This window comes from Eptesicus fuscus, chromosome 1 (genome assembly GCF_027574615.1).
Source record: "Eptesicus fuscus isolate TK198812 chromosome 1, DD_ASM_mEF_20220401, whole genome shotgun sequence".
Taxonomy (NCBI): domain Eukaryota; kingdom Metazoa; phylum Chordata; class Mammalia; order Chiroptera; family Vespertilionidae; genus Eptesicus; species Eptesicus fuscus.
In genome coordinates, this window is record NC_072473.1 from 130011484 (window position 1) to 130037704 (window position 26221).

General features: G+C 54.5%; 3 protein-coding genes across 9 annotated transcripts; 2 read left to right on the forward strand and 1 right to left on the reverse strand.

Moving 5' to 3' along the window:
- Positions 1 to 691: 691 nt before the first annotated feature.
- WDR45 (WD repeat domain 45) lies at positions 692 to 6643 on the forward strand. Of its 5 annotated transcripts, none has more exons than XM_008158232.3 (11): positions 692 to 800; positions 2615 to 2686; positions 2824 to 2898; positions 2988 to 3092; positions 4154 to 4262; positions 4385 to 4479; positions 5109 to 5188; positions 5304 to 5512; positions 5592 to 5693; positions 5777 to 5922; positions 6171 to 6643. In XM_008158232.3, exons 2-11 carry the CDS (start codon positions 2632 to 2634, stop codon positions 6278 to 6280), a joined length of 1086 nt encoding a protein of 361 aa, XP_008156454.1. In that variant the 5' UTR covers positions 692 to 800; positions 2615 to 2631; the 3' UTR covers positions 6281 to 6643. The 5 variants fall into 5 exon arrangements, with proteins under 5 accessions (XP_008156454.1, XP_008156455.1, XP_027990745.1 ...); XM_008158233.3 differs by having other exon boundaries at positions 4157 to 4262; XM_028134944.2 differs by lacking the exon at positions 2988 to 3092 and having other exon boundaries at positions 4157 to 4262.
- Positions 6644 to 6711: 68 nt separating this feature from the next.
- PRAF2 (PRA1 domain family member 2) lies at positions 6712 to 9769 on the forward strand. Its single transcript, XM_008158231.3, has 3 exons — positions 6712 to 7276; positions 8254 to 8471; positions 8905 to 9769. Exons 1-3 carry the CDS (start codon positions 7098 to 7100, stop codon positions 9042 to 9044), a joined length of 537 nt encoding a protein of 178 aa, XP_008156453.1. The 5' UTR covers positions 6712 to 7097; the 3' UTR covers positions 9045 to 9769.
- A 390-nt stretch (positions 9770 to 10159) lies between these two features.
- CCDC120 (coiled-coil domain containing 120) lies at positions 10160 to 21147 on the reverse strand. Of its 3 annotated transcripts, none has more exons than XM_054714088.1 (11): positions 21087 to 21147; positions 17983 to 18082; positions 17728 to 17824; positions 17450 to 17583; positions 15901 to 16041; positions 15249 to 15525; positions 14838 to 14900; positions 14426 to 14600; positions 14194 to 14292; positions 11783 to 12700; positions 10160 to 11297 (listed from the first exon to the last, which is right to left on the reverse strand). In XM_054714088.1, exons 3-11 carry the CDS (start codon positions 17774 to 17776, stop codon positions 11183 to 11185), a joined length of 1971 nt encoding a protein of 656 aa, XP_054570063.1. In that variant the 5' UTR covers positions 17777 to 17824; positions 17983 to 18082; positions 21087 to 21147; the 3' UTR covers positions 10160 to 11182. The 3 variants fall into 3 exon arrangements, with proteins under 3 accessions (XP_054570063.1, XP_054570070.1, XP_054570075.1); XM_054714095.1 differs by having other exon boundaries at positions 21050 to 21111; XM_054714100.1 differs by lacking the exon at positions 21087 to 21147 and adding an exon at positions 21056 to 21083.
- Between the last annotated feature and the right edge of the window lie 5074 nt (positions 21148 to 26221).

Genomic DNA, 26221 nt, shown 5'->3' on the forward strand with positions numbered 1-26221 from the left:
ATCAGCTTAAAAGGATAAATAAAACAGATGTCCACTATATATAAATAACTTTTGAAAGAGACAGACACATTGACTTGTTGTTCCACTTATTTATGCACTCATTGGTTGATTCTCGTATGTGCCCTAAACCGGGACTGAACCCGTAACCTTAGTGTAATGGGAGGACGCTATAACCAACTGAGCTACCTGGGGAAGGCAAAACACCATTTTCACTTTGTAAATAAAGAGCTGGGTGGGATAATTCCACCCAAGGTTTCTCACAGCCAAGGGTGGATAGTATCAGCTTTCAAGGTCTCCAAGACCGCCCACCTCCGCCCGAGGGTTCCCACCCTGTCTTCTCTCTAGGAGTCTGGGAGAACAAGGTATTAACAGAGCGCGGCCCCTCTAGCCCACTTCGGAGGTCCAAGTCTCGTTTGCCCAGAAAGTTAACTCCTCTAGCTCTCCAAGCTGAACCAAGTGGGAAATCCTCGGCCCTTTCCCGCTTAGCCAGGGGAAGGCTCCCTCGCCCACCCCTCTTCATTTCCCTCAAACACTCATGACCATGCGAAGCTTCCTCCACTCTCTGCGCCCTCTAAGAAGAACGCAGCTTTCATTCGCGTTGCTCCAAAACCGGAACAAGGAGGGCTGGGGCCTCACCTTCTAGCCAGGATGTGTCATTTCCGGTGCCAGGCTCCCGCCCCCGGAAGTGAGACCTGATGTAAACAAGGGAGCCGGGTGTCAAGGCCCTGGAGGTCAGAAAGCTGTGCCGCGGGCGGCACCCAGACCTGGGCCTAGGATCGGGAGGCGGGAGCGGAGGTCAGGTCAGTACAGGTGGCGGGGAGCTGGGACATAACTCCAGAACTGGTCGGAGTTTGGGGGGTGGGCTGGGAGGCCTTTTGAGCAAGGGTCTTGGTGGTTGAGGGGATCTGTGACAGCGATCTTGAATGGGTGCTGGTGGTGGAAGGAGTATGAGTGCTATCTTGGACATGAAGAAATGCTGGGGAGGAGGGGTCATTGTGCGAGGCATCCCTGGGCAAGGTTCTTGGGTGGTTCGGATCTTTGGAATGGGAGTCCAAAAAAAAGTGTGGTCCTGGAAGGTGGGGCTGTCAAAAGAATGGGTCTTTGGGGAGTGAGGTGGTACGGGGCAAGAAAGGAGGTTTGAGCTCTTGGAGGATGAAGAAGGGTATGCCTGGGCAAAGTTCCTGGGGAGATCAGGGTTTGAAGGGAGTATGGGAGCTCTAGGATGGGAAACTTAAGGAAGTCCGGGGCAGGAGCGGGGGCGGGGGTAGGGGTTTTGGGAGGTGTGTCCTGGACAATGTTCTTAAAGGGGTAGAGGTGCTCTGGGGCAGGATCATGGGGAGAGGATAAGGGGTATGGAGGAAGAGTCTGTCGACAGAAGAAACGTCCAGACCTGTTGAATTTTTATTTTACCTAATCCAAAACTGACTGCAATTGCCAGGACACAAGATCTCAAATGTTTTGGAGAATAACAGTTTGCAGTTTCTTTCATGCATTTGAGATTCAGGCAAGAACAAAAGGAAGATTACATGAAGGTGGGAGAAAGCAAGGTGGAGTTCGGATTAGAAGGAGGGAGGGGTCTGAAAGGTGGCATTTCAAAGGTATGTTATCCTAAATTAGCAGAAACAATGGACAGGGCTTGCTTAAGACAAAGATAAGCCTTTTACTAAAGAAGTTATATGCCTGTGTTGTGACTTCCCACCATGACCTGCCCAGTTAGGAATTTATAATCAGATTACCCTGTGGGGTTACTTTCTGTAGAGCCCCTTTTTTGTCCACAAAGCATAGGGGGACAGGATTCCTGGGGGTAGGTCCAAGTCAACCCATGTTGGAGTCATGGACAGTAGAGCACATGGAAGAAGCTGTCCTCCAGGGGTAGGGGACTTGGGGGACAAGTGATAGGGGATTCTGAGGTAAGGTCTTTAGGGCATAAGAGGATCTAGGGAAACATCCAGGCTAGTCCTGGTGGGAGGAAGTTAGCATGGGATGAGAAGGGGTCATCTGGAGGTAGGCTGGGATCCTGAAGGAGTTTGCGGAAGCCTGTGAGGAGGGAAGGTGTGAGAACACTGTAGAGTGGTGGAATAGGTTGCAGGGGTTCTGGACAGTGGACCAAACATACTTGGTCTCAGGCCCAGGTCATGGAGGTGCAGGAAGAGATGGATGTTCTAACCCCCTTTTCCCATTTGTTGACTTGTGGAGTCGGGTGCTAGGTTCAGGTGTGAAGATGGGAAATGGGTGGAGGGTGGATTCCAGGCCATGGTTGGGTATTGGGGCCAGGATTGCCTGGGTATAGGGAGGAGATATCGCTGGGGAAATTACTTTCTTATTACTTTCTGACAAGAAGCTTGTGAGGGCTGGGGGAATAAGAAGGAGGTAAAAGGTCCAGGTCAGGGTAGCCAAATGTGAGAGGTTCCTGGCCATGCTGTTTGGGGTCTTGGGAGCTTAGAGTGGAGACCCCAGGACTCTCTGCCCCGCTTTTGTCTTCTTTGCAGTCATGCTGTGGTTAGTTGGTAGCAGAGTGGGAGGAGAAAGAAAAAAATTAATTAGGGAAAGGAGTTCTAAGACTTGGAGGGCAGACCCCAGGACTCTTTCCAACCCTATCCCCATTTGTGTCCAGGGAAGCAATCCTGAATCATGACTCAGCAACCACTTCGAGGGGTGACCAGCCTGCGTTTCAACCAAGACCAAAGTGAGAGACTCGTACCTGTAACCTTGTGGGAGGGAGGGAGGAAGGGATAGAATGGTTAGAGGTGGGTGTTAAGCAACCTGTCCTAGTTTCCCACGTGGGCATCCTTTGAGGCAGCCTGGATTCCTCCTATTCCCCAGGCTGCTTTTGCTGTGCCATGGAGACAGGCGTACGCATCTACAACGTGGAGCCATTGATGGAGAAGGGACACCTGGGTGAGCCATCGGTGGGGAAGAGGCAGTGGGTAGAAGGGATGGACTGGGCATTAGCTTTCACCCTTGCTGACACCCTGGTCCTTGTCCAGACCATGAGCAGGTGGGCAGCATGGGCCTGGTGGAAATGCTGTACCGCTCCAACCTGCTGGCCCTGGTGGGCGGTGGTAGCAGTCCCAAGTTCTCAGAGATCTCAGGTAAGTGCCCTTATCTCATCTGCCCTTGGCCCAGATTCCCTGGAATCATGGCCCCCTCCAGGAACCCCAAGGCACTTGAAGATGAAGACATCAGAGCACCTGAAAGTCTAACAGTGAGGCCTACAGCTTAGAAGTCATGACTCTTATAGCTTAAGAAGCTTTATGTTTTGTCTTAATTTAACAAACATTAATTGAATGTCTCCTGTACACCATGTCTTTACCTATAGGGTACTTGTTGTGAGCCTGGTACTGTTCTAAGCACTTTATGTGTATTAACTCATTTAACTCTCACTGTAACTCTATATGGTAGGAAGTATCAATATCCCATTTCTACAGATGAAGAAACTGAGGACCAGAGAGATTGAATGACCTATCTAACCAATAGGTTTTAACATAATTTTTATGTATATGTTTTTATTTATTTTTAGAGAGAGGAAAGAAGAGGGATAGATAGAAACATCAATGAGAGAGAAACATCATTGATTGGCTGCCTCCCGCATGCCCCCTACTGGTGATTGAGCCCACAACCCGGGCATGTGTCCTGACTGGGAATCGAATTGGTGACCTCTTGGTTTCTGAGTCAGTGCTCAACCACTGAGCCACACTGGTCAGGCTAGGTCTGACTATCTTGAAGCTGTCTCCCCAATGCTCACTTGTCTTGAGTCTCAAGTGCCATCTTGTTTTCAAGTTTTCTTGTTGTTGATCCCATTGGAACATGGCAAGAGACTTGCCCTAGGCAAGTCAGGGAGTCTAGGATTTCTCACAAATCTCGGGAGTATAGGGACTAGGACCCTGGAGGCAGAAATAGTGACAGGATTAAGTCCCTGCTTGCTTGCTGATGGGCCGTGAGGTCCTTGAGTGAATACTCAATCCCTTCAAGCCTCAGTTTCCTCACTTGTGAATGGGTATAACAGTTCTCATGCTGTGTGAGGCTCACATCGGATGTTAGTGAAAGGTTAAACAAGTGGGTGGAAGTCCCATGGGGAGTAGGGTGGGTTTTGTATCAGCAGGGCTGTCCATCAGCTTAAACCTTGGCCCCCATAATGCGCCCAACTTCCCAGCAGTGCTGATCTGGGATGATGCCCGGGAGGGCAAGGACTCCAAGGATAAGCTGGTGCTGGAGTTCACCTTCACCAAGGCAGTGCTGGCTGTGCGCATGCGCCATGACAAGTGAGCCTGAGGAGGACTGGGGGTGGGGGAGGTAGGAGGTCCCCTTGGCAGATGAGAGGGTTAGTTCTGCCTGAACATCTGCCCTCCCCTCATGGCTGTTGTGTGTTATGTGATGCCTACAGAATTGTGATTGTGCTGAAGAACCGCATCTATGTGTACTCCTTCCCTGACAATCCCCGGAAGTTGTTTGAGTTTGACACCCGGGACAACCCAAAGGGTAAGAAGACCCAGATATGCAGGAGTAAGGGCAGGAGGCAGGGGATGAGGTGGAGGGGGAGAAATGAAGAGAACATGGGAGGGGTACACAGAGAGAAGCGGGGAAAAAAGAGGCATGGAGAGTCTTTGCACGGAGATACTCAGATGGCCTGGGATGCACATACAGGGGTGGGCAAAAGTAGGTTTACAGTTGTTCATATGAGAAAAGACATGCAAGTTCTGATAAGTACAAGAGACAGGATTCCTCAAAAAAATGTCACAATGCAGCTATAAACCTCCTTTTGTTGCCAACCCCTGTACTCCCCATCTATTCATCTTCCCATCCCTTAGCCAGTTCTCTCTCCCAACCCTTAGCCCTGCCCCACTCATGTGCTCCAGATGGCAGAGCAAACATACCTAGTAAGCACGTGGATGGGTGGGTCAGGGATCCTTGGGCCTCCTGGGGCTGCCACAGCTGCGTAGGAAAGAAGGGGATCTGGTGGCGATCACAGCTGAGGACAGCACCCTGAGGGTTATACAGATAACATGTATCATGGAAGGTTCAAGTCCAGCTCTGTCCATTCTGAGACCCTGCCTGGCCACTGCCTCCCCTTCACCAGCCCCTCCCCCTACTTCATCCTCACACCCTAGGGCTCTGTGACCTCTGCCCCAGCCTGGAGAAACAGCTGCTAGTGTTCCCAGGACACAAGTGCGGGAGTCTGCAACTTGTGGTGAGTTGTCCAGTGGGCTGAAGTGAGTAGGTGGGTAGGCTAGTTCTGCCTGTAGACTCTGGGACCCTTCCCTCCACACTCTACCCCAAGCACAAACTGCTCCTTCCCATCATAGGACCTGGCAAGCACAAAGCCAGGCACTTCATCTGCGCCATTTACCATCAACGCACATCAGAGCGACGTGGCCTGTGTGTCCCTGAACCAGCCAGGCACCGTAGTGGCCTCGGCCTCCCAGAAGGGCACCCTTATTCGCCTTTTTGACACACAGTCCAAGGAAAAACTGGTGGAACTACGCCGAGGCACTGACCCTGCCACCCTCTACTGGTGAGCACAGGGTATGCATGGTGGGCCAGCGACTCCACGCCATATGACAGGTAGGCATAATGGCTGGTTTCTCTTCCAGCATCAACTTCAGCCATGACTCTTCCTTCCTGTGCGCTTCCAGTGATAAGGGCACGGTCCATATCTTTGCCCTCAAGGATACCCGCCTCAACCGCCGCTCTGCGTGAGTACCCCCTGCCCCACCCTGCCATGTACCCATACCCCTGCCCATGTACCATACCTGGGCTTAGTCAGTACTGCCTGCAGGCTAGCTCGAGTGGGCAAAGTCGGGCCTATGATTGGACAATACGTGGACTCTCAGTGGAGCCTGGCGAGTTTCACAGTGCCTGCTGAGTCGGCCTGCATCTGCGCCTTCGGTCGCAACACTTCCAAGAATGTCAATTCTGTCATTGGTAAGTGGGACGAACCCTTGACTGGGGGTATTGCATGGGCAAAGGCCTGCAGGTTGGACCTGAAAGAATTTTAGGGAATAGGAAGCCTAAAGAAGCTAGAATGGGTGGTTCAATTCCATTATCAGTGAGGGGAGTGGCATGCGGGCAAAAGCCTGGAAGGAGATTTGTAAGCCATGGGATGCCTGTATTCAAGTGTGTGGCTTTGGCAGCCTCTAACTTTTTTACTGATCTTCCCCCCCCTCCTCCAGCCATCTGTGTAGATGGGACCTTCCACAAATATGTCTTCACTCCTGATGGAAACTGCAACAGAGAGGCTTTCGATGTGTACCTTGACATCTGTGATGATGATGACTTTTAAGGACCCCGTGGGTTGTGCTAGGGACCTGCAGTGGCAAAGTGCAAAGCATTTATGGGAGTGAGAGTGCTGAAAGCCACCAAGCCAGCAAGCACTAATGGGGCAGGTGCACACTTTCCACTCCTCAGAGCAATGCCTAAAAAGCTCATTTCTCCCAAGCACTTCTTGATTGTGTCCTTAAGGACTGTGTGCGCACAGGGCCAGGCCAGAGACCCAGAGGGGCAGCAGATGCGCTGGGGCTCCCAACCTGAAGAGTACTAGGTCCCCAGAGGAAGTGCCCTAATCCAACCTGTGGGGATAAAAAAAAATTTTCCCAGAAAGAGCCAATCAATGATATATGATGAATTTGAATAAAAATTAATAGTATTTATGGCTGGACCTCGGGGGTGGGGCCTGGAGGAGATGAGGCTGAAAGGCACTGCAGAAGTGTCCAGGAAAGGTGTGACCTACTTGGACAGGAAGGAGGAGGGATCCTGCTCCGGTCCTTCTGACAGTCCCTGCCCTCATCCCTGCTTAGTCCGGATGTCTGGCTGCGGTTGCGTTGCCGGCACCTCCCAGAACAGGGCCCCTTGGCGCCCCCACCTGGGAGTGGATGGGAATGCCACGCTACGCTGCCTATATTTAGTTTCATGGCAGTTCCGGTTTTGGCGTTTGCATTTCCGGTCACGTGTTTTGCGCCTGCGCCGTCCACCGGGGTGGATAGGGTAGCAGAAGCCCCGCCCAGACTCCATTTCCCAGTGTCCGCCGCGGTGGCGTGGGGTGTAACGGGTGTTGTAGTTCGGCTGCTCTCCTGGCTGGTCCAGCTACATCGACTAGCAGGATGTCGGAGGTGCGGCTGCCACCGCTACGCGCTCTGGATGACTTCGTTTTGGGGTCGGCGCGTCTAGCGGCCCCGGATCCATGCGACCCGCAGCGATGGTGCCACCGTGTCATCAACAACCTCCTCTACTACCAAACCAACTACCTTGTCTGCTTCGGCTTCGGTCTTGCCCTGGCTGGGTGAGGGAGGGAGGGAGGGAGGGAGGCGCCACTTGGCCGGGGACGCCTGCAGGGCATGGAGGGTGGGCCCGCGGGATTCTGAGAACCGGGAAGGGTAACCTGGGGTGGGGTGGCTGCAAGGCACGGAAGGGCAAATTCAGCAGAGAGAAAGCCTGAGGGCCTTGGGAGTGGGGACTTGGAGGGAGTGGGACCTAAGTTATAAGGAGACCCCGGGGCTGGTTACAGCCTAGCCGAAGGGGTTAGTGGGACTGGAAGGAAGACCTGGGGAGGATGGAGAATGTGGAGCTGAAGGGGAAACGCCTGGAAGGTGGACCTGAAGATAAGGAGGACTTGAAAGTGGGACGTGAGTGTGTCTGGGATGGTGGGGTTATGTGAGTGACAAGGCTGGAGGCCTCAGGGCAGGGACAGGGATCCCTGTAGGAGCAGATACTTGGGGAATTTGGGCCAAGAGGGAGGATCCAGGGACTGAAGGCCTGAGACCAGACGGGGTTGGAGAGCCTGGAGGAGGGACTTGGGTGGGGATGTAAGATGAGAGCAGGACCTAAATCCTGGAAGAGGGTCCTGGAAGGACCCAGGGCCTGGGAAGAGGGAAATGTGTGGACACAGAAGGCCTGGAAAAAAATCTGCAAGGGTTGTGTTCCAAGGGTGGGTTTGGGGGCAGGATGGGGTGGAGTACTGGAGGGGGAGGGCCTGGAGGGACAGAAGGAAGGAGCCTATCTGGATGGGAGTGCCTGGAGCTCAAAAAGATGGGGCTGTAGGATTGAAAAGAAAGGGTCCAGGGCTCCTGGGAGTCGGAAGTCCTGGAGGGTGGACTTGCAGACAGGGCTGGCCAGAGCATTTCTCCGGCTGGCAGGGTCCGGAAAGGGGGGACCAAAGCTCTAAGGACCTGGAATCTGGTGCACGGTGGTCTGGGAGGCTTGGAGGCCGGGCGGCCCTCTCCCAACTGGGTGACTAGCTTAGTTCTATTGTCCCCGCAGGTACGTGCGCCCGCTGCACACTCTCCTAAGCGCGCTGGTAGTGGCAGTGGCCCTCGGGGTGCTGGTGTGGGCAGCTGAGAGTCGCGCAGCCGTGCGCCGCTGTCGCCGCAGTCACCCCGCCGCCTGCCTGGCCGCAGTGCTTGCCGTTGGCCTCCTGGTTCTCTGGGCGGTGGGCGGCGCTTGCACCTTCCTGTTCAGCATTGCCGGGCCAGTCCTTCGTGAGTCTCCCCTACCCGGAGATACCCGGGAACAAGGCCAGCGCGTGCGCGTGGCGCCAGGCCGGCCCTGCCCTGGTTCTTGGCGGGGGGGAGAGGGGGCTGGGAGACTCAGCGGGCATGGCCACACCCCTTTACAAAGCACCTTCCTTGGCTATGTTCTCCTCTTGGGGGGGGAGGGACGACTCTTAATACCGCCTTTCCGGGCCTCCTGGTGTTAAGTGCCTTCCACCAACCACGTCCCTGTTCCCGCCAGCCCTCCCCAGGCCACAACCCTGTTACAAAGTGTTCCTCAGCCACAGTTTCAGGATCAGAGGTGTCCTGTCCGCTGACCATTCTATTGGCCTGACTACTCCAGTTCTCCTCTGTGGGCCCCCATTGGCTAAAGGCTGATGTCCCATTCCACTGACCCCACTCCTTTTGGTATTGCCCACAGTGATCCTGGTGCACGCCTCGCTGCGCCTGCGCAACCTCAAGAACAAGATAGAGAACAAGATCGAGAGCATTGGTCTCAAGCGGACACCAATGGGGCTGCTACTGGAAGCGCTGGGACAAGAGCAGGAGGCTGGATCCTAGGGCCTTGGGATCTGTACCCAAGACCTGGAGAATCCCAACCCCAACCCATAACCGGGATTTAGAGCCTTTTCCCAGTCCTTAAAATAGGAGCCCCTTTTGCCCAGTTAAAAAAGCAGGGCATCTGCAATGCTCCCCCCACCCCACCCCTAGATCCAAAACTGGGATATCCCTCATACCCAGTCCCCATGGACTAGGGGAACTTGGGACACAGAGCCACTCACATCCAGCCCAGAAGTGGGGCTTAGAGATTGGAGTATCCAGGGCCAATATCAAATTCTGCATGGAGACACTCCCACAAACGGAATCTGGGACCCACTTGTCTCCCATGCTCAGTCCTGAAGCTGGGGTGTGGGACTGAGACATTCTCAAATCTTGAGTCTTAGATCAAGACTTTTCCAGACCACACCCCAGCTTTGAACCCAGAACAAGGCATTGCCAAATCTTGACCCCAGGACCAAAGTGTTCTACGTCCCCCGCCTCTGGGTAGAAGTCAGGTATCCTGATCCTATTGAACCCTTGGTCCCCAGTAACCCCAACACTCACCAGTCCCATTTGCCTCCCTTCAGCTCTGCTTAGGGATTCTGGCCCTCATCCCCCGCCTTCCCCCCACATACACAAGTTCCACAGTGGTGAGGACCGTGGGGTGGGGGTAGCCCTGACCTGGAATGAGGCATATATATCAGTGTTGTTGCAACAATAAAAGCTGTTACATCGCTCAAGCCAATTGGGCCTATCGTAGTGGCCTCTGCTTTTCAATTCTGCTAGATTCTTTATGACTGGGTCGGTCTCTGTCATATATGTGGGCTGATGGGGTGATCTCTCCTTCCAGGAATTTGTTGATCTCTGGCATTAACACAGGTAGTTGAGGGCATGCAGTGCTCCCATTTCCATTTGTATTACTAAGGGCTCTGGTTCAGGGTTGACTAGCAATCTGACCACGGACAGGCAAAGAAGTTGCCCCACATCACAAAACCAGTAAAGCCAAAGCAGATGACATTATCACAGGCTGTTTCCATGGTGTTCTATTTTTCATAACATGGTGTTATAAAAACATATCTGGTCTTAACTATGGGTGTGGGCCCCAAGGCAAGGCAGGGGGAAGAGCAACACGTGGGTTCGGTTTACACATTTATTCTAAAAATCCTCTTCCAGTGTGGATAGTGTCTTGGGTCCAGATCAGTTGATACAAAAAGAAAAGTTTTAACACCAGGTAAAGGGGGTATGGGGACCTCCCCCCCCCAGCTCCAGAAAATCACAGACAGGTATCATAGAAAACACAGTTTGTGTGGATTTCTTTAAAAAGTGGTGGATGGAAGGAAAGTCAAGGAAGATGTGACGCAGCCTGTGGCCAGGCGTCACCTGAGGATTTTACTGGCATCGATCTATCAGGTGCCAGGTTCCACCCCGGAAGCATCCCAGGACACAGCACACCTGGTGGTTCTGTCCTCGGACCCTCCTGTGGAGCCCCCAGAGTGGGGATAGGGTAGAGGCTGCCACCAAAGGCTGGGTCATCTCACCCTGGGGACAGAGGAAGCGGGCACAGACAGGCAGACAGGGACTGGGGCTCCTTCCTACACCCCTGGGGTGGGAAGATGAACCCAAGCCCCCCCCCACCAGATGTGGGCAGAGAGCGCACCTCCCCAAGAACTACCCTGGTGGGGGATGGCAGAGAGTTCTGTTCACACCAGAGTCCCTAGCTGCCCCATACAGGGCCATGTGACTATACGGTCCAGTTCATGGAAGGGGTTCCTGAATGGAACAGGCTGGGCAAGGGACAGGAATGAACCCAACCAGACAAGATCACAGTTTCCCTTTTATAAAACGTCTAGTGTTGGGGAAAGACAGCGAAAACCTAAATCACAACTGTAAACAAATGGAGGAAGGGGCTTGGAGCCCCCATTACACCATCCCCCACTTTTAAGCTGGCTGAGGGCCCCCAGTTCTCAGCACAGTATGAGAGGAGAAGCGGGGTGTCAGACACCTTCATGGGTCCACAGGGAGCTGGGGGCCTTGGAAGATCAGGTTGGCGCCCCCCTGCCCAGGACTAAGAGCAACCGTGCCCCAGGGCTCAGCGAGGTCAGCATGTGCTCCCCAGACTGGAGTCATGCCCAGGCCAACAAGGAGCATATCGGAAGGGGTCAGACCAGTGTCCCCGGGGTCTGAGGGTCAGAACTGGAGGACTGCTCCCCCTCTAGCGTCAGGTCACTTAAACGAGCGCTCAGCTCCGGGGGGTACAGGAAGTCCGCGTAGTATCTTTGGAAGGGGTAGCAGGAATCCGGAGGACAGGGTGGGAAGACAGAGAAGAGAGGAAAAGACATACAAGACACGGAAAGAGAGGAAAAGAGGCTCGTTAAAGAGGTGGAGAGAGGCACAGGACAGCACCTTGAGGCTCGCAAGCAGGGGGCGCGGTTAAAAGAGGAAGAGAAAGGCCAGGGCACAGGATGTCCCTTCCTCCCAGCACCCTGGTTCCAAGGTCCACTTTCAGCTGACATGCACTGCTAGTTAAAATAGTCAAATGCGTCTACAGCTTGGCAAGGAACTGCTGCTCCCAGGGCCCAAGATACCCCTCCACCGAGACCCCGTGGACTAATGTAGGTCAGGCAGGGCCCAGAGACCCTGTGCTAAGGCTGAAGCTAGCGCTCATGGTCCAAGTCATTGGCGCTCACCCCCTTAGCCTGGACACCTTCGCCCTCTACCTGAAGAGACCCCCTACCCATCAGTAAAAGCACCCCCCATACCTGCCGGAAACAGGGGGCGCCGTGAAACTCCTCGAATGCGGGAGGGGTGCCTGGCTGGGGGCCCCGTACAGCGCCTGGCCCACCTCATAGCAGCGGGCGTGGAGGAACGGCGGGTGTTGCGGGCCCATGTGGGACAGCACAGGCCGGCGCTGGGGCCCCGAGGCCAGTCCAGAGTTCCGGATGTACCAGTCCCGTAGCCCCTCCAGGGCAAGGTTCTTGTGGCCACTGCGCTCACCAGCTGGAGGGAGACGGGTGGGTGGGGGCATCCACAGCAGGGGGTTTGGATGCACCTCTGGACCCTCTGCGGCATCCAGGGGCAGGCCACAGGGCTTGGTGCGGGTGGCCCGGGTGTGGGGGTCCTTGCTGCGGAGGAGGGGGCTGCTGCCGTCAGCTGCATACACGGGTGGTGGGCCTGGGAACATGGCGAGGAGCCCATCCCGGCGGGAGAAGGGTCCTGGGACCTCAGCTGCAGGCAGCAGCTCCCCCCAGCCTGGCCCACCAAAGCCTCGGGGCAGGCCCCGGTCCAGGGAATAGTCCAAGAGGAAGTCCCCGCACACAGGTGGGAGCCGGGGGGCCCCACGGGAGGCAGGGGCAGCTGAGCTCGGCCGGGCAGCCCGGGGAGGATCTGGGGGGCCAGCTGTGCGGGAAGAGAAGGCAGGGACTGGTTGGGGGCGCTCATACAGCACCTCACTGCTCTTGCAGACTGGGGGACCAGGGGCAGGGGGAGCCAGAGGCACAGGTGGGGAGCCAGCGCCCCCCGCGGCTGCCCGGTCCACTAGCAGGGCCTCAGAACTGTTGCTGCGGCGGGTGCGAGCTGCAAAGAGCGAGGCGCGGTGGTCCGAGGCCGGGTCCACCCGGGGGAAGCCCATCTGGGAGTCCTGGCTGCCAGACCACTGGCGTGAATGGAGGCCTTCAGGTCTGAGGGAGGAAAGTCGGGGGGGAGGGGGATGGGAGGAAGGTCAGACATAGGCAGATGGGCTGAGCGCCCTAGGTCTGTATCATGCTTCTCTCTGAGCCATCACTTCTCCATCCCCCAAGCGGACCCTGGACTAGAAATTGTGTGTATGAAGGTGTTTGGTAGAGGCATGTAAAGGGCAGAAGAGGTTCTGTCCCAGACTGAAGGAAGATGAATTAAAAATGTATGGGGCGCCGAATCCAGTTTGGCTCAGTGGATAGAGCGTCAGTCTGCGGACTGAAGGGTCCCAGGTTCGATTCCGGTCAAGGGCATGTACCTTGGTTGCGGGCACATCCCCAGTGGGGGTGTGCAGGAGGCGGCTGATCAATGTTTCTCTCTCATCGATGTTTCTAACTCTCTATCCCTCTCCCTTCCTCTCTGTAAAAAATCAATAAAATATATTTAAAAAAATGTATGGGGCCCAGGGCTGTTGGCTCCAAGGGAGATGCACGTGCGTGCAGGGCTAGAGAGGAAATGCTGGCAGGGGAACGCCCAGACGAGGGCTCTTTCGAGCACATCTGACCAGCACCCCTTGCTAAGGCGATTCTCATGGCTCCCCACTTCCTCCACAATGAGGTACTAATCCTTAGGCCTCAACTTCAAGGCCCTTCCTAAATTCTCTGCTCTCCCCACCCCCATGTGTAATGAACCACCCAAAACTATCAGCCCACTAGCCACCGTCACCACATGCAAGTACCATGAGGACCCGGACTTGGCTTTGCCTGAGAGAAGCAGGCACTGCGTACTTAAGAATTGGTAGGGGACAGTGGTTAAAAGCACGGACTCTAGAGTCAAGTTTTGGGTTGAAATACCAGGCCTTTGGTTTGCTAACAAGTCACCTAGCTTCTCTGTGCCTCAGTTTCCTCATCTATAAAATGGGAAATGAGTTGCCACCAGGCAATACACTGATCCCTAGCAGACACTCAGTACTCAGTACAAGTTAACCAGAACTTGGTATGCCCACATCAAAGGCAGATATTAGTATTCCCATTTCACAAATGAGGAGACCAAGATTCAGAGATGGGAAATGATATGTTTTTTAAATTGATTTTAGAGAAAGGAAGGGAGAGAGAGAGAGAGAGAGAGAGAGAGAGAGAGAGAGAAACATTGATCCACTGCCTCCTGTACGCCCCCTACTGGGGATCAAGACTGAAATCCGGGCATGTGTCCTGACTGGGAATCGAACCAGTGACCTCCCGGTCCATAGGACGACGCTCAATCCACTGAACGACACTGGCCAGGCAGGAAATGACTTGTCCAAAATACATAGAAAAGCCCACACTCAATCGCTGGGGCTTCTGCCTTCGAATCCTCACCCCCTTCTTCTCTACCAAGCAATTCCTATTCGCCTTTCAAAGCCCAGCCTCTCATGTCCCACACCCTTTGGGAATGCTATCCCACTTAAGCTAATGGTTCCCTCCTCTGGTCCTCAAACCCATCTCCCAAGCCCCCTTACTTGCAGAGCTGGGGGCCAGCGCCCCGGGTGAGGACAGGGGTGGCAGGCACACTTCGCCCCTCAAAACTGGAGGCACTCCTGGGCAGCGAGCGTGTAGGGCTAGACAGAGACAGGCAATCCCGGGTAGGGGTCCACGTTAGAGACTGTTCCCGCCAGCAGGCCCTCCTGCCAGCCCAGGCTCAGGACCCTACTCCCAGCTCACGGGGAAAGGAGGGAAGGGGCTCATCCTCACCTGGTGGGGCTGGCCACGGAGTTCCTTCGGCTCTTCAGGTCGCCATAAAGATCTGACTGGGGTGGTTTCCATGGGGTTCGCCGCTCAGGGCTGCCCCCAGATACCGCCCGCAGCTGGTCCCAGGTCTTGGGCGGCGAGGGGCGCTCAGCCAGAGGGAAGCAGCTACGAGGATCCTCTGGGGAGAAGAAAGAAAGTGGGGGAGAATTCAATGAGAGGGGCCAGATCGGTTGTGTGTAAAGCAACGGGCAGGGGCTAGGGAGACAGGAGGGGAAGAGGGCTGGGCAGGGCTGAGCAGGCTGAAAGTGAAGAGGGGAGCCCCACTGGAGGATGGGACGTGGCTAAGGAGAAGCTGGAGAGGAAGGGGAGGAGCTGAACATGAAAGGGTGGTGGGTTTGGGTGAGGGAGTCCTCACCATTATCGTGGCTGGCCCCAGACTCTGAGAGGGAGCTGCTCTCTGAGTGGAGAACTACATCCTCTACAGGCGAGAAGGGAGAGACCCAGCCCATCAATGCCAGGCCCGAGGCCATCCCCTTATACCACTGGCCGGTCTCCGCACCACCCTGCACCCTCCCTAAGAACCCACCTTTACCTAAATCCCAGACCACCAGAGTCCTGGCTCCAAACTTTCCTGGGGCCTATGGGTCAGTTCCCAATCCCCGCCCCCCCTGCCCGGAGCCAGATTACCACCACTCCTCTCACCGTTCAGGTCCCTCAGGTCCTGCCTGGCGCCCACTTTTCCCTAGCTGTTCCCCCCACCGCCACCACCGCTAGCCAATGCCCATTCCCCTGCTTTCACTGGGCAGGTGCCCAGAGCCTGGCTCACCTTGGCTGAGCTGAGCGAGGCGTGTGCCCAGGCAGACACCCTGGGCTGTGATGACTGCCCCCGTGGACAGCGGGAGCATGGGGAGACCGAGGCGGGCTCGGAGGTCCCCGAGCTGCTCCTCCAGCTCATGCAGCCTCCGGAGAGCATCTGCCTGGACCTGGCGCCGGCGCCGCCGCTGCTCGGCACTCAGCTCAGGGGCCAAGGCCAGGCGGCGGGCGGCGGCCGCGATCTGCTGCTGCACCGACACCTCCCGCTCCAGAGCCTCGAGGGCCAGCTCCTGCGGGGCCCACCGGGATGGTGGGATACAACCAAATGTTGGAAATTGCCAAGCACAGGAAGGAGGCGCTGGCAGAGCCCATCTACACTGGAGGCGGGGCCTGTTCTTCCTGGGGATGGAGCTCATTCCCTGGGCAGGTACAGCCTGTCTTGATTAGAGTCTGGGCCTATCCATCTTCCAAAGGCTAAGAGGCTCTTCCCCACCGGTGGGGACCAGCATCCTCTCTCAGACCAGGAACCCACCCGCCTCCTTCAGGGCCCGTCCCTTTTCATTCTGGCCTCTCCTGCCCCTGGACACAACCCTACTCCTAGTCCAGGCTCCTCCTCCCCTGTATCTGTCTCACCCCCAACCTGTCCTCTCTGGCCATCTGCTCACCTCAGGAGAGCACAAGGAGTGATGCACTGGGTTGGGGGGTGGTGGCGGGTAGGATCGGGCTGCAGGGGGCCGCCGTCGGACCAACTGCGGCCGTTCGCCAGGCTCCAGCGGGCACTCAGGGGGCAGCTGGCCAGTTAGCTCCTGAGGGGGCAGGCAGCAGGGGTCAGAGACTATCAAGGGTTAGTTGCGGGGAGGGGACAAAGCAGTCAGGACTCCGGAAGCTACAGAAGTCCTACTAGGAGCCCAGTCCTGCTCAGCATCGCTTGCCTGTTATTTCTCTTCCTTTTCCCAATTCTCCACCTGGCAGGTGTGCAGCCTGGACTCTCACCCCTTGACCCAAATCCCAGGCAGTGGGCATGGGAGGCAGGGAGACTTGCTTTGGAATCCAGAATTTCTGAGTTTTTATGAAGACACACAGTCTAGCCCTGGCCAGGTGCTCAGTGGTTAGAGCGTCGACCCACTCACTGAAGGGTCTAGGGTTCAATTCCCGGTCAAGGGCATATACCTGGGTTGCAGGTTCCATCCCCAGCCTGGGCCCTGGCCAGCAACCAATCTCTCTCTCTCTCTCTTTTTCTCCCGCCCCGCCCCTTCCCTTTCACTCTATCAAAAAATCAATGGAGAAAATGTCTTCAGGTGAGCATTAACAGCAACAACAACAAAAAAGACCCACAGTCTACACTGAGTGGCCAGATGATGATGATCTCTGAACGCATGATAATCTGGCCACTCAGTGTATATCCTATATAATAAAAGGATAATATGCAAATTGTCCCCTAGACCAGGAGTTCAACCAGCAGGCAGGCCGGCCAACCGCCCATGTCCCCGCCCCCTGGCCAGGCTGGTCGGACCCCACCCATGCACGAATTCATGCACCGGGCCTCTGATATATATATACTGAGTGGCCAGATTATTATGATCTCTGAACGCATAATAATCTGGCCACTCAGTGTATATCCTATATAATAAAAGGCTAATATGCAAATTGTCCCCTCAACCAGGAGTTTGACCAGCAGGCAGGCCGGCCAACCACCCATGTCCCCTCCCCCTGGCCAGGCTGGCTGGACCCCACCCATGCACGAATTCATGCACCAGGCCTCTAATATTATATATACTGAGTGGCCAGATTATTATGCGTTCAGAGATCATAATAATCTGGCCACTCAGTGTAAATCCTGTGCATTACAGAACACTCCTTCAGGGCCTGGTGCTGTATGCTCTGACCTGCATTATTATGTCGGGCAGACTGTGTGCACATTCACACCAAGAGGGAATAACCACTTTAAATCACCCGGTGTCAGGTCAGGTTTTACTGCCAAATTTTGGAACTAAAGATTGTTTTGCATTTTATTGAACTTCAAATTGTTGATGGGGGGTGGGCCCCCATTGCCATATTTCATTGATTCTAAGATATCTAAGCTGAGCTGGAGGGTGACAGGGAATTGGTAGCTCAGATAGATGTCTCAGCAATGGCCACCCCAGTCTGCCTACCTAGGGGCCCTGGATTCTCCACCCCCTCCCGCACCCGACACTCTTAGGGCCAGGCTCTCACCGCCTCTTGGAGGCACACTTTGCGTAGCTCCTGAAGTTTCAGGCTCAGGGCCTCCTGTAGAGCCCGCTGCCGGTCAAGCAGTCCCCGCAGACGCTCTGACTTCACCTGGGGAGCGGCCTCCCCAAACAGGGCAGCTAGACACAGAGGGAGCAAAGATCAGTGGGGCAGCCACGCATCCTACATTCTGTATGGCCAGAGACCAACCCTTCCCAAGTGGGCGGGCAGGTGGTGACTCAGAGCAGGGGAGGAGGCAGCAGGAGGGAGAGCCAGATACCGACCTGAGGCATTGAAAGTGGGAGAGGTGATCAGCTGACCTTTGACTTCCATCCTGGTGTTGTCAAGAGGCCGGGGCCGTGGCTTATGGTGGGATAAGGCCTGGTAGTGATGCATGGGAACCATGAAGGAAGCACATGTGTGGTCCCTCACCCAGCTTCCCACACCCCAGGAAGAAGGGGTACCCTGACCCCACCCACCTGCTTGACCTGCCCTCTCAGAATCTGTGTCAATATCTGGCCTCCACCAGGCCCTCATACCTTGGTTCCCTTCCCATTGAGTGGGAGCACAGCAAGTGGGGAGCTGGGCAGACTTATGATGCCTCCTCAGAGGCCCATGGGCCACAGTCAGGAATCTCACCTGGAGGGGGAGAATTAATGTCACAGATTCAACCAACTAGAACAACGTGGGCATTGAATTAAGCACCTGAGTGCCTGGAAGAATTACCTTATATGCCACTTTCAATCTTCACAACCATGGCAGTTCTATAATTATCACTACCCCCAGTTTATTATTTATTTTTAAAAATATATTGTTATTGATTTCAGAGAGGAAGGGAGAGGGGGAGAGAGATAGAAACATCAATGATGAAAGAGAATCCTGCACATCCCACACTGGGGATGGAGCCCACAACCCAGGCATGCGCCCTGACTGGGAATCAAACCATGACCTCCTGGTTCATAGATCGACATTCAACCACTGAGCCACACTGGCCGGGCCACTACCCCTGCCCCCCCCCCCCCCCCCCCCGTTTAGAGATAAGGAGAGGAAGACACAGAGGTGAAGAAACTTGCCTCTGGCTAAGGATAGAGCCCAGGCCAACCCTTTGGTCCAACAATCTCCATCACTAGAGCTGCTCCAACCCCACCAATTCCTCATAAGGTCACAGCCGATCTGACCTCAGGGCCTTTGCCCAGGCTATTATGGCTGCTGTCTGGAGTGCTCTTTTCACCTATCACCAGACCCTGGTTCTCACATGCTGGGGCTTAAATGTCACCTCCATAGTTGGGCCTCCACATTACATCCCCTCACAACTGCTGTCCAACAAGAGACTGTCCCTCATACATTCGGGAGGACAGGGAATGTGTCTGTCTTGTTTTCATCAGTGTCTCTGGCACTCAGAGCGATTCTGTGTGCACAGCAAGTGCTCACAGCTGGATCTGCTGGGTGAATGAAAAGATGACGAGCTCTAGCTGGTTTAGCTCAGTGGATGGAGCGTCAGCCTGTGTACTGAAGGGTCCTGGGTTCAATTCTAGTCCAGGGCACATGCCTGGGTTGCGGGCTCGATCCCCAGTAGGGGGCATGCAGGAGGCAGCCAATCAATGATTCTCTCTCATCATTGATGTTTCTGTCTATCTCTTCTTCTCCCTTCCTCTCTGGAATCAATAAAAATTTAAAATATATAAAAAATTAAATTAAGTTAAAAAAGGGTGACGAGGCAGCTGGCCCAGGGATTGAGCCTAGATCTGGAGGTTGCTACTCGTCCCAACTCTATCCTGAAGCTGGGAGGGAGAAGAGTGTCCACTTGGCTCCAGGACCCCTCCAGCCCCTCTGCCCATCCCAGTCTGTCCCACACCCAGCAGAGGGAAGTCACCCTGCTGGGATTTTGAACAGTGAAGTCCACAACTACAGATAACAAGCCGACTGCCTCCTGCATTTCTCTCTGGCCCAAGCTGCCCTAGCTGACCATAGGGCCTGCTTTGGCAGGCTATCAGCCCTGCCCTCATTCCCTCCTCTGGAGTTTGCTCCCTCCCTCCCACATCCTGCTCAGTCCCCAGCAGGGCAACCAGGTGACATCACCTGCCACCATCTGGCCTGACCTCAGTGGCAGGCAGCTGGGAGGGCCTCATGAGGTCACAGACGTCCCATCCCCATCTACCTCGAACCTACCAGCTTGTTATGAAATGCTGGCTGGGTGTGGAGAAGACCCAGGCAACTGAGCAAGCAAGGGTTCAAGCCCCCTCCCCATCCATACATTGGGAGATGTGGCCAAGCCTCGGCAGTCCTCCTACCCGCCCCATAGGATCTGGCCCCTCCTGTGGTTCCCTGTCTTCAACATCAGGGGCAGGGATCACAACCTAAAGCCCTTCCGCATACCCAGGCAGCAGCGTGTGCTTTGCAGAGGCGCTCACATGTCCATCCTCTGAGGTCTGACATTGCTCAGCACAACGGGGTTTCCTGGAGGCCCCAGCCCAGCCCCTCTGTCCCTTGGCTCTTGGGGGTCCTTCTACCCAGCCTTCATTTGGGTTTGAGGAACCCTCCAAAGGCTCCCCTAAACCTTCCTTCGCCCTCACAGAAACCTCCACTCCTCGCCGGTGGTCCCATTGGCCAGGACTGGTCCTACATCTCATACGAAGCTGTCTCAAGCCAAGCCATCCTTCCCTTGGAGCTCACGGCATCTTGGAAGTCAACACGGGGTCCAGAAAGGAACCCCGACTCCACCCTGTCAGCCTGACCTTGGGGACATAGCTAAGGCCTGAGTCATGGGGTCACTGGGCAGGCTAGACACAGGGTCCACGCCCCACACCCCCACACCTGGCTCCCAAACCTCTGCCTCTGCATGTCTGCCCTGGGCACATTTGCCTTGGGGCCCGCGGTTGCCAGGTGCCCGCCCAGAGATGATAAGGGGATCCCAGCAGCCCCCTCCCCAACATCCTTCCACACCAGCCCCCGGGTTTCCCCATGGTGGGCCTGTGCTGTCCCAAGATGGGCTGCGGAAGGAGAGTTGCAGAGAACACTCCCACACCCAGAGGCGGGCCCAGCAGGTTTTTCAGGTCTGCCCTTCTGACACCACAACCAAGAAATTCCTGGCTATAATGACTGTTTACAACCAAGACACCTCACCTGGGTGGCACCCCAACACCTTCAGTAGGACCCCCATTTCCACATCCTGCCACCATGGGAGCAAATAAACTCTCAGTGTCTAGACTGTTCACGCTATCCTAAGGGCCCCCTGCCCCAGGTGAACAGATGCGGTAGGGGGGGTGCGGGGGGGAGGCGGGTTCTGGGCTTTCCTGAGAGGCTGGGCCCCAGGTTAAGGGAGGGCAGAGGCTATTCCCACAGAGAAGGAAGGGGGAAGAGGAAGTTGGGGGAGTGGAGAAGGAGAACTCTGGCTTCTCTTCTCCCTGATCCCTTCCCTTCCTCCATTTCCGGCAAGGGATCAGCTTCATGCCAGGAAAGGAAATTGGACATTTTGGGCTTCACCCATCTACTCAGGCCCTCCGTTGCTGTCCTCTTGTGCAGATCTAACTCTTTCCCGCAGAAAACATTAGCACACCCCATACCCTCCTCACCCCAACCTGTGGGCCCATGTTCCCAGGTGCTCACCAATACCAGATAGGTACTGTGGGGTGGCTTCAGGTACCTGAAAAAATAGTTGTCTCCACCAGGCCCGGCTCCCTCTGGTAGTGGCGGTGAGCAGTGAGTGCAGTGGCAGCTGCCTAGACCGCCTCCCACTAGGCAATGGCCCAGCCTACCTGGCCAGGGACTGGGCCGGCCCATACCTTTTAACCCTTGCTTGCCTGCCACCGAGGCTCGGGTCACTCTTAGAGGCAGTCTCAGGGTCAGGTACCCTCAGGGTGTCCAGCACAGCCAAGAAGAGAGCCTAGACCTTCCTCCTCACCCCATACCCCCAGCAGAGAACTGGGGAAGAAGGGCTAAGGATGATGGCAGTGGTAGCTGCCTCTGGGGCTGCCCAGTTTCCCAGATGAGACCCTGCTCAGCCCTGGGAGCTGGGGGATGAAGGTCTGGTGAGGCCCAGAGTGTAAATCAATGTGTGTGTGTCTCTTGGCAGTCCTCATCACATTCCTGAGGCCCCTACCCTTCCCGCATCCGCCCCCCCCTTCCCCCCCCCCGGCCCCGGGGCAAGCCATTGGTATGGGAAGGCCTTAGAGCAAGTCCTCCCCTCACTGAAGTAACAGTGGCCCAGTTGGGGAGAGAGGTTAACTTTTCTAAGGAGAGACCAGACCTCAAGACACTCCCACCTTCTGCAGCTCCAGGAGAAATCATCCCAGCAAACATATGCTTTAACCCCTTCCGGTCCCTACAAACCTGGGTGGATGGTGCAGACCCAGCTCCTCATAGCCAGCTTGTAGATGTGGAAGTGGGGGCTTGGAGAGGTGATGAGGCCTGATTCTGATCACAGAGGCATGAGAGCAGGCCGCATCAGATCTTGGGAGGCTGGGTCCTGGGTCAGAGGCCAACAGAGGCTACTCCTGCAAGGGAGGAGTGGGAAAGGGGACTCATGCTGCTTCACACCCATGCTGCCCACTCCCCCCACCCCCATTTTTCCTCCTTGGGCAAGTCAAGGAAATTGAGGGCTCTGAGTCCCTGAGATGTACTGTTTCCCCCACACCACTGCCTGGGCTCTGGGCCTGCACCAGCACGCACCACACCTCCTGCATTCCTCTTGGGACCATCTGTCTGTGACCTCGGGGCCCAAGCCCAGCTCAGGCCCCTGCAGCAGTCCATGCTGTGAGATGAAAGGGCAGCTTACGGCAAGTTCCCTGCCTGCTTGGCAGGTGGGCCAAGCCTGGAGAGGAGTTCTCTCTGTTCAGCAACACCCCACATACATGCCTCCTGCCACCCTGACCACCTTTCTTCCTGGGTAAGAGATTTCCGGCACAGAACACAAAGGCCCATTTCATCTCCCCCTTCTTACCCCTCCACCCCCACCCCAGGCTGCCTGGGTGTAGCTGGATGTTGGTGGGGAGTGTCCTCTCAGCCATGGCCTCTCCTGTCTCTTGTGGGACACCAAGGATGTTGAGAAGAGGGATGTTTATAGAATCAGACATGAGAGGGACAAGGGTATCTGGCTGACAATGCGGATTGAGTCTCAAGACTTAGGTTTCTTCATCTGAAAAATGGGTAACTGGTGCTTACAGAGCCAAGAGAGGTCAAAGACACTTTAAAAGGCATTTCACAGTGCAAGGTCACTCACACCATGTCATTAATGACTGTCAATAACAACAACAATAACCTCACGTAAAGGTGCAGGAGTAAGGAGGAGAGAAAAGGTAACTGGGCCTCTTGGGTCAGTCAGACAGTCAGGGCAGAGTCACATACACACACACACACACATACACACACACACACACATCATTGCCCTGGTACACAACTTTTAACAGCCTGGAAGCTGGCCAACCTCTAAGCTCCGCCACAATTGGCACTTGAGCCTCAGGTGGCCTCATGAAGGGGTAACAAGTGGTAGACCTGGGTTCAACCCAGCTCTGCCACTAACTGGCTGTGAGACTGCTTGGACAAGTCCCTTAACCTCTCTGGTCCTCAGTGTTATCAACAATAAAATGGGAGCAATGATGAAGAGGGTTGTTGTGAGCATGACTTGAGTTAATACGTTCAAAGCTTGCTTAGGATAGTGCCTGGCCTGAGCTAAGTGCTCTATATGTACTAGGTGTCACAATTACAAGTATTCCTCCCAACCCAAAGTCAGAAATCAAAATATATCAACATATATATCTGATAGGGCTGATATCCCTCCGCCTCACCTGATAAATTCGAAACAGAGCTGTTTTCCCTCGAATAACTTGTCCGAACTCAGGAACTAAATATAATCAGGTGAATTTCTGAGACAGAGCTAGTATCCCTCAGCATCAAAACCCTCCCTACTTGCTACTCAGATCTGGATCCCTCCCTACTTGCCAAATCAGACATATTTGAAACAGAGCTGTTTTCCTTCATTGTCTAACCTCTCCCTACTCAACAGAAAAAATGCAGGAAACAAATATATTTACACAACACAGTATCTTTACTATCCCAATTCTTGCCACTGGAGCTCAGGAAAATGAAAAGATTTGAATAAGTTTTTGAGTTAGAACTGATATTCCTCATTATCTGAACTCTTTCTACTCACTATATAAAATGCAAACATTTATCAACATACCACCAGATCCGTGTGACAAAGAGAAAGAGCAAAAGAGCTGGCAGAGCCTGGCCAGCGTGGCTCAGTGGTTGTGTTGACCTATGAACCAGGAGGTCATGGTTTGATTCCTGGTCAGGCTACATGCCTAGGTTGCAGGCTCAATCCCCAGTGGGGGCTTGTGGGGGGCAGCCACTCAATGGTTCTCTCTCATCATTGATGTTTCTGTCTCTTTCTCCCCCTCCCTTCCTCTCTGAAATCAATAAAATATATATATATTTTTTAAAAAGCTGGCAGAAAACCACTGTATATACATGGTGTCCCAAAAAATGTATACACACTTTAACAGCTGATAGTTCAATTGATGTTTCGTTCTTTTCAGACTTAACCTATTGGAGTTAATAACAGGTTAAAAGTATATACTGTAAAACCAAAATACCTTTAGATAACTTGGGGGTCTTTCACTGTCTGAACTATCCAAACTCTCCCTCTCATAACTCAGGTACCAAATAGATTGGGACAGCGAGGGATGCTTGTGCTGTTATTAACAGGTTTGGATAAATGTTTTAGGTAAATGAGATGGGTATGGTATCTCGTTCCTCAAACTCTTACTACTCTCTATGAGAAATGCAGAACAAAACATAAATGAAGAACACATTACCTGCTCACTATCCAAATTCTCTCTGACTGTCCCCCGAATCAAGAAGATTCTTACAGCAAGGGAACCTGGCTGTTGTTATTGTTACTATTGGATGGGCCTGATTCTAACACTTGATGAAGAGGGTGTTAGACCACCCAGTGACCACCCTCCCCAGACCTGCCCACAGAGGTTAGATGGACTTAGCACAAAATACACTTACTGCTAAGAGAAGGGGGATAAGCCCCTGTCCCATCCTACCCCTACCAAGCCTTGAAGTCTCTGCCTGGAATGGATTTTTTTTTCAGGCCAGGAAAGCAGGGATCATGTACCCAGGGTCAAAATCAGGAGATGGGGGTGACATGACCTAGAAGAGTAACACATACCCTTGAGTTTCCCACCCCCACATATTTACTCAGCCCCATGGGGCAGTCCCCAACCTAACAAGGCTGGAAATCTGACCCAGACCTCACAGACTCCCAGAGAGTCACTGAATAATTTAGGGTGTTCTTCCACACTTAGGGAGGGTGGGGAGCAGAGGAACAGTTCTATGCCCTCCTAGGGCAGGGAGAGAAATGCAAGCTCTGTGTGAGATCACTGGGTGGGGGTGGGGGAAATCACATGCAAAAACCACTTTGGCCACACGAGGCCCAAAAGGCTGCTTGTTCTTGTTCATGCTAAGAGAAGCGTTTGGGATGAACTTCAGAGACAACGGGGTCAGCGGAACCTCCTGGTTCAGGGCAGGGTATAATGGGACCCCTTTCCTTCTGGCTCAGAGGAGATGGAAAGTGGGTGTTAAGAAAGAGGGAGATGAACAGGGTAGGGGAGTATGGAGAGGGGTAGACAGGGGTCTGGGGTTGAGACAGGGTGAAGGGACAGGACAGGAAGGAATGTAAGGAACAAAACAAAATCAGTTATTGTAGGATGGAGGTCAGGAGGTTGGACAGAGAAGGAGCCAGGACACTGGCCAGGACATAGGATGGAGTGAGGCTCAGGACAAGGGTTAGAGAAAAAAAGTAGGGGACAAAAGAGCAGAGCAGGGATCAGGGTCAGTATAGAACAGTAATCAGAAGACATGATGGGGGACACATCAAAACAGATTAAAGGAAGGGATAGAAAAAAGGGCAAGTGCAAGATGGAGGTAAGAAACAGGAAAAGACTGGTGTGGAATGAGAATAGGAATGAGGACAGCAATGGGACAAGAGAAGACAGGGGAAAACAGTACAGGTTTGGGGGCAGGGATAGGGCAGGAGACAAAGGGATGGTCTAAAGGTGGTTAGCCAGGATGGAGATTAGGAGTCAGGAGAGGGACCAGGGGGTTAGTACAGGGTGGGGAGAAAGTACAGAAGTCAGATGTCAGGAATCTACACAGACATGGATCCAATTGGGGTTAGAGAGACAGGATAGGACTGGAAGGGGTTCAGAGACTGGATAAGAGTTTAGGGAACAGGCAGGTCGAGCCTCGGGACAGAAACGGGGGTGATCAAGACAAGGCAAGATGAGCTTCATCGATAGAACAGGGTCAGGCGGAGGATCAGGGCAAGGATCCTGGGAACTGGATGGGCTTTGGGGTCAGGACTAAGTTTAGGGTGACAAAACAGGGGTGGCGGATGACGCCAGGCTAGAATATGGCTAGGTCCGGGGTCAGACCGGAGGTCCTCGGGTCAAAACTGGCCCGGGTTCGAGATTTTTAAAAGATGCAGTCAGGTTCGGCAAGGGTCCAGAGTGAGACCACGAGGTCAGAGGTGGAGGGGGAGAGCGGGCGTAAGTACATCCCCGGTTGGCCCTCACCCCGCCCAGTCTCCTCCCTTTCTTTCCCAGCGGGCGTTACTCACCCAAGGTCCTCGCCCGGCGGCATAGGCGGGGTCGATGTGGGCCGGGAGGGATGGTGGGCGCGCCCCTTCCCTCGCCGCCTCCCGCTCTTCCCACAGCTCGTGCCCGCTCCTCTTCCGCGCCCTGCGGTGGGCCGCGTTTGGTCGCGCCACTG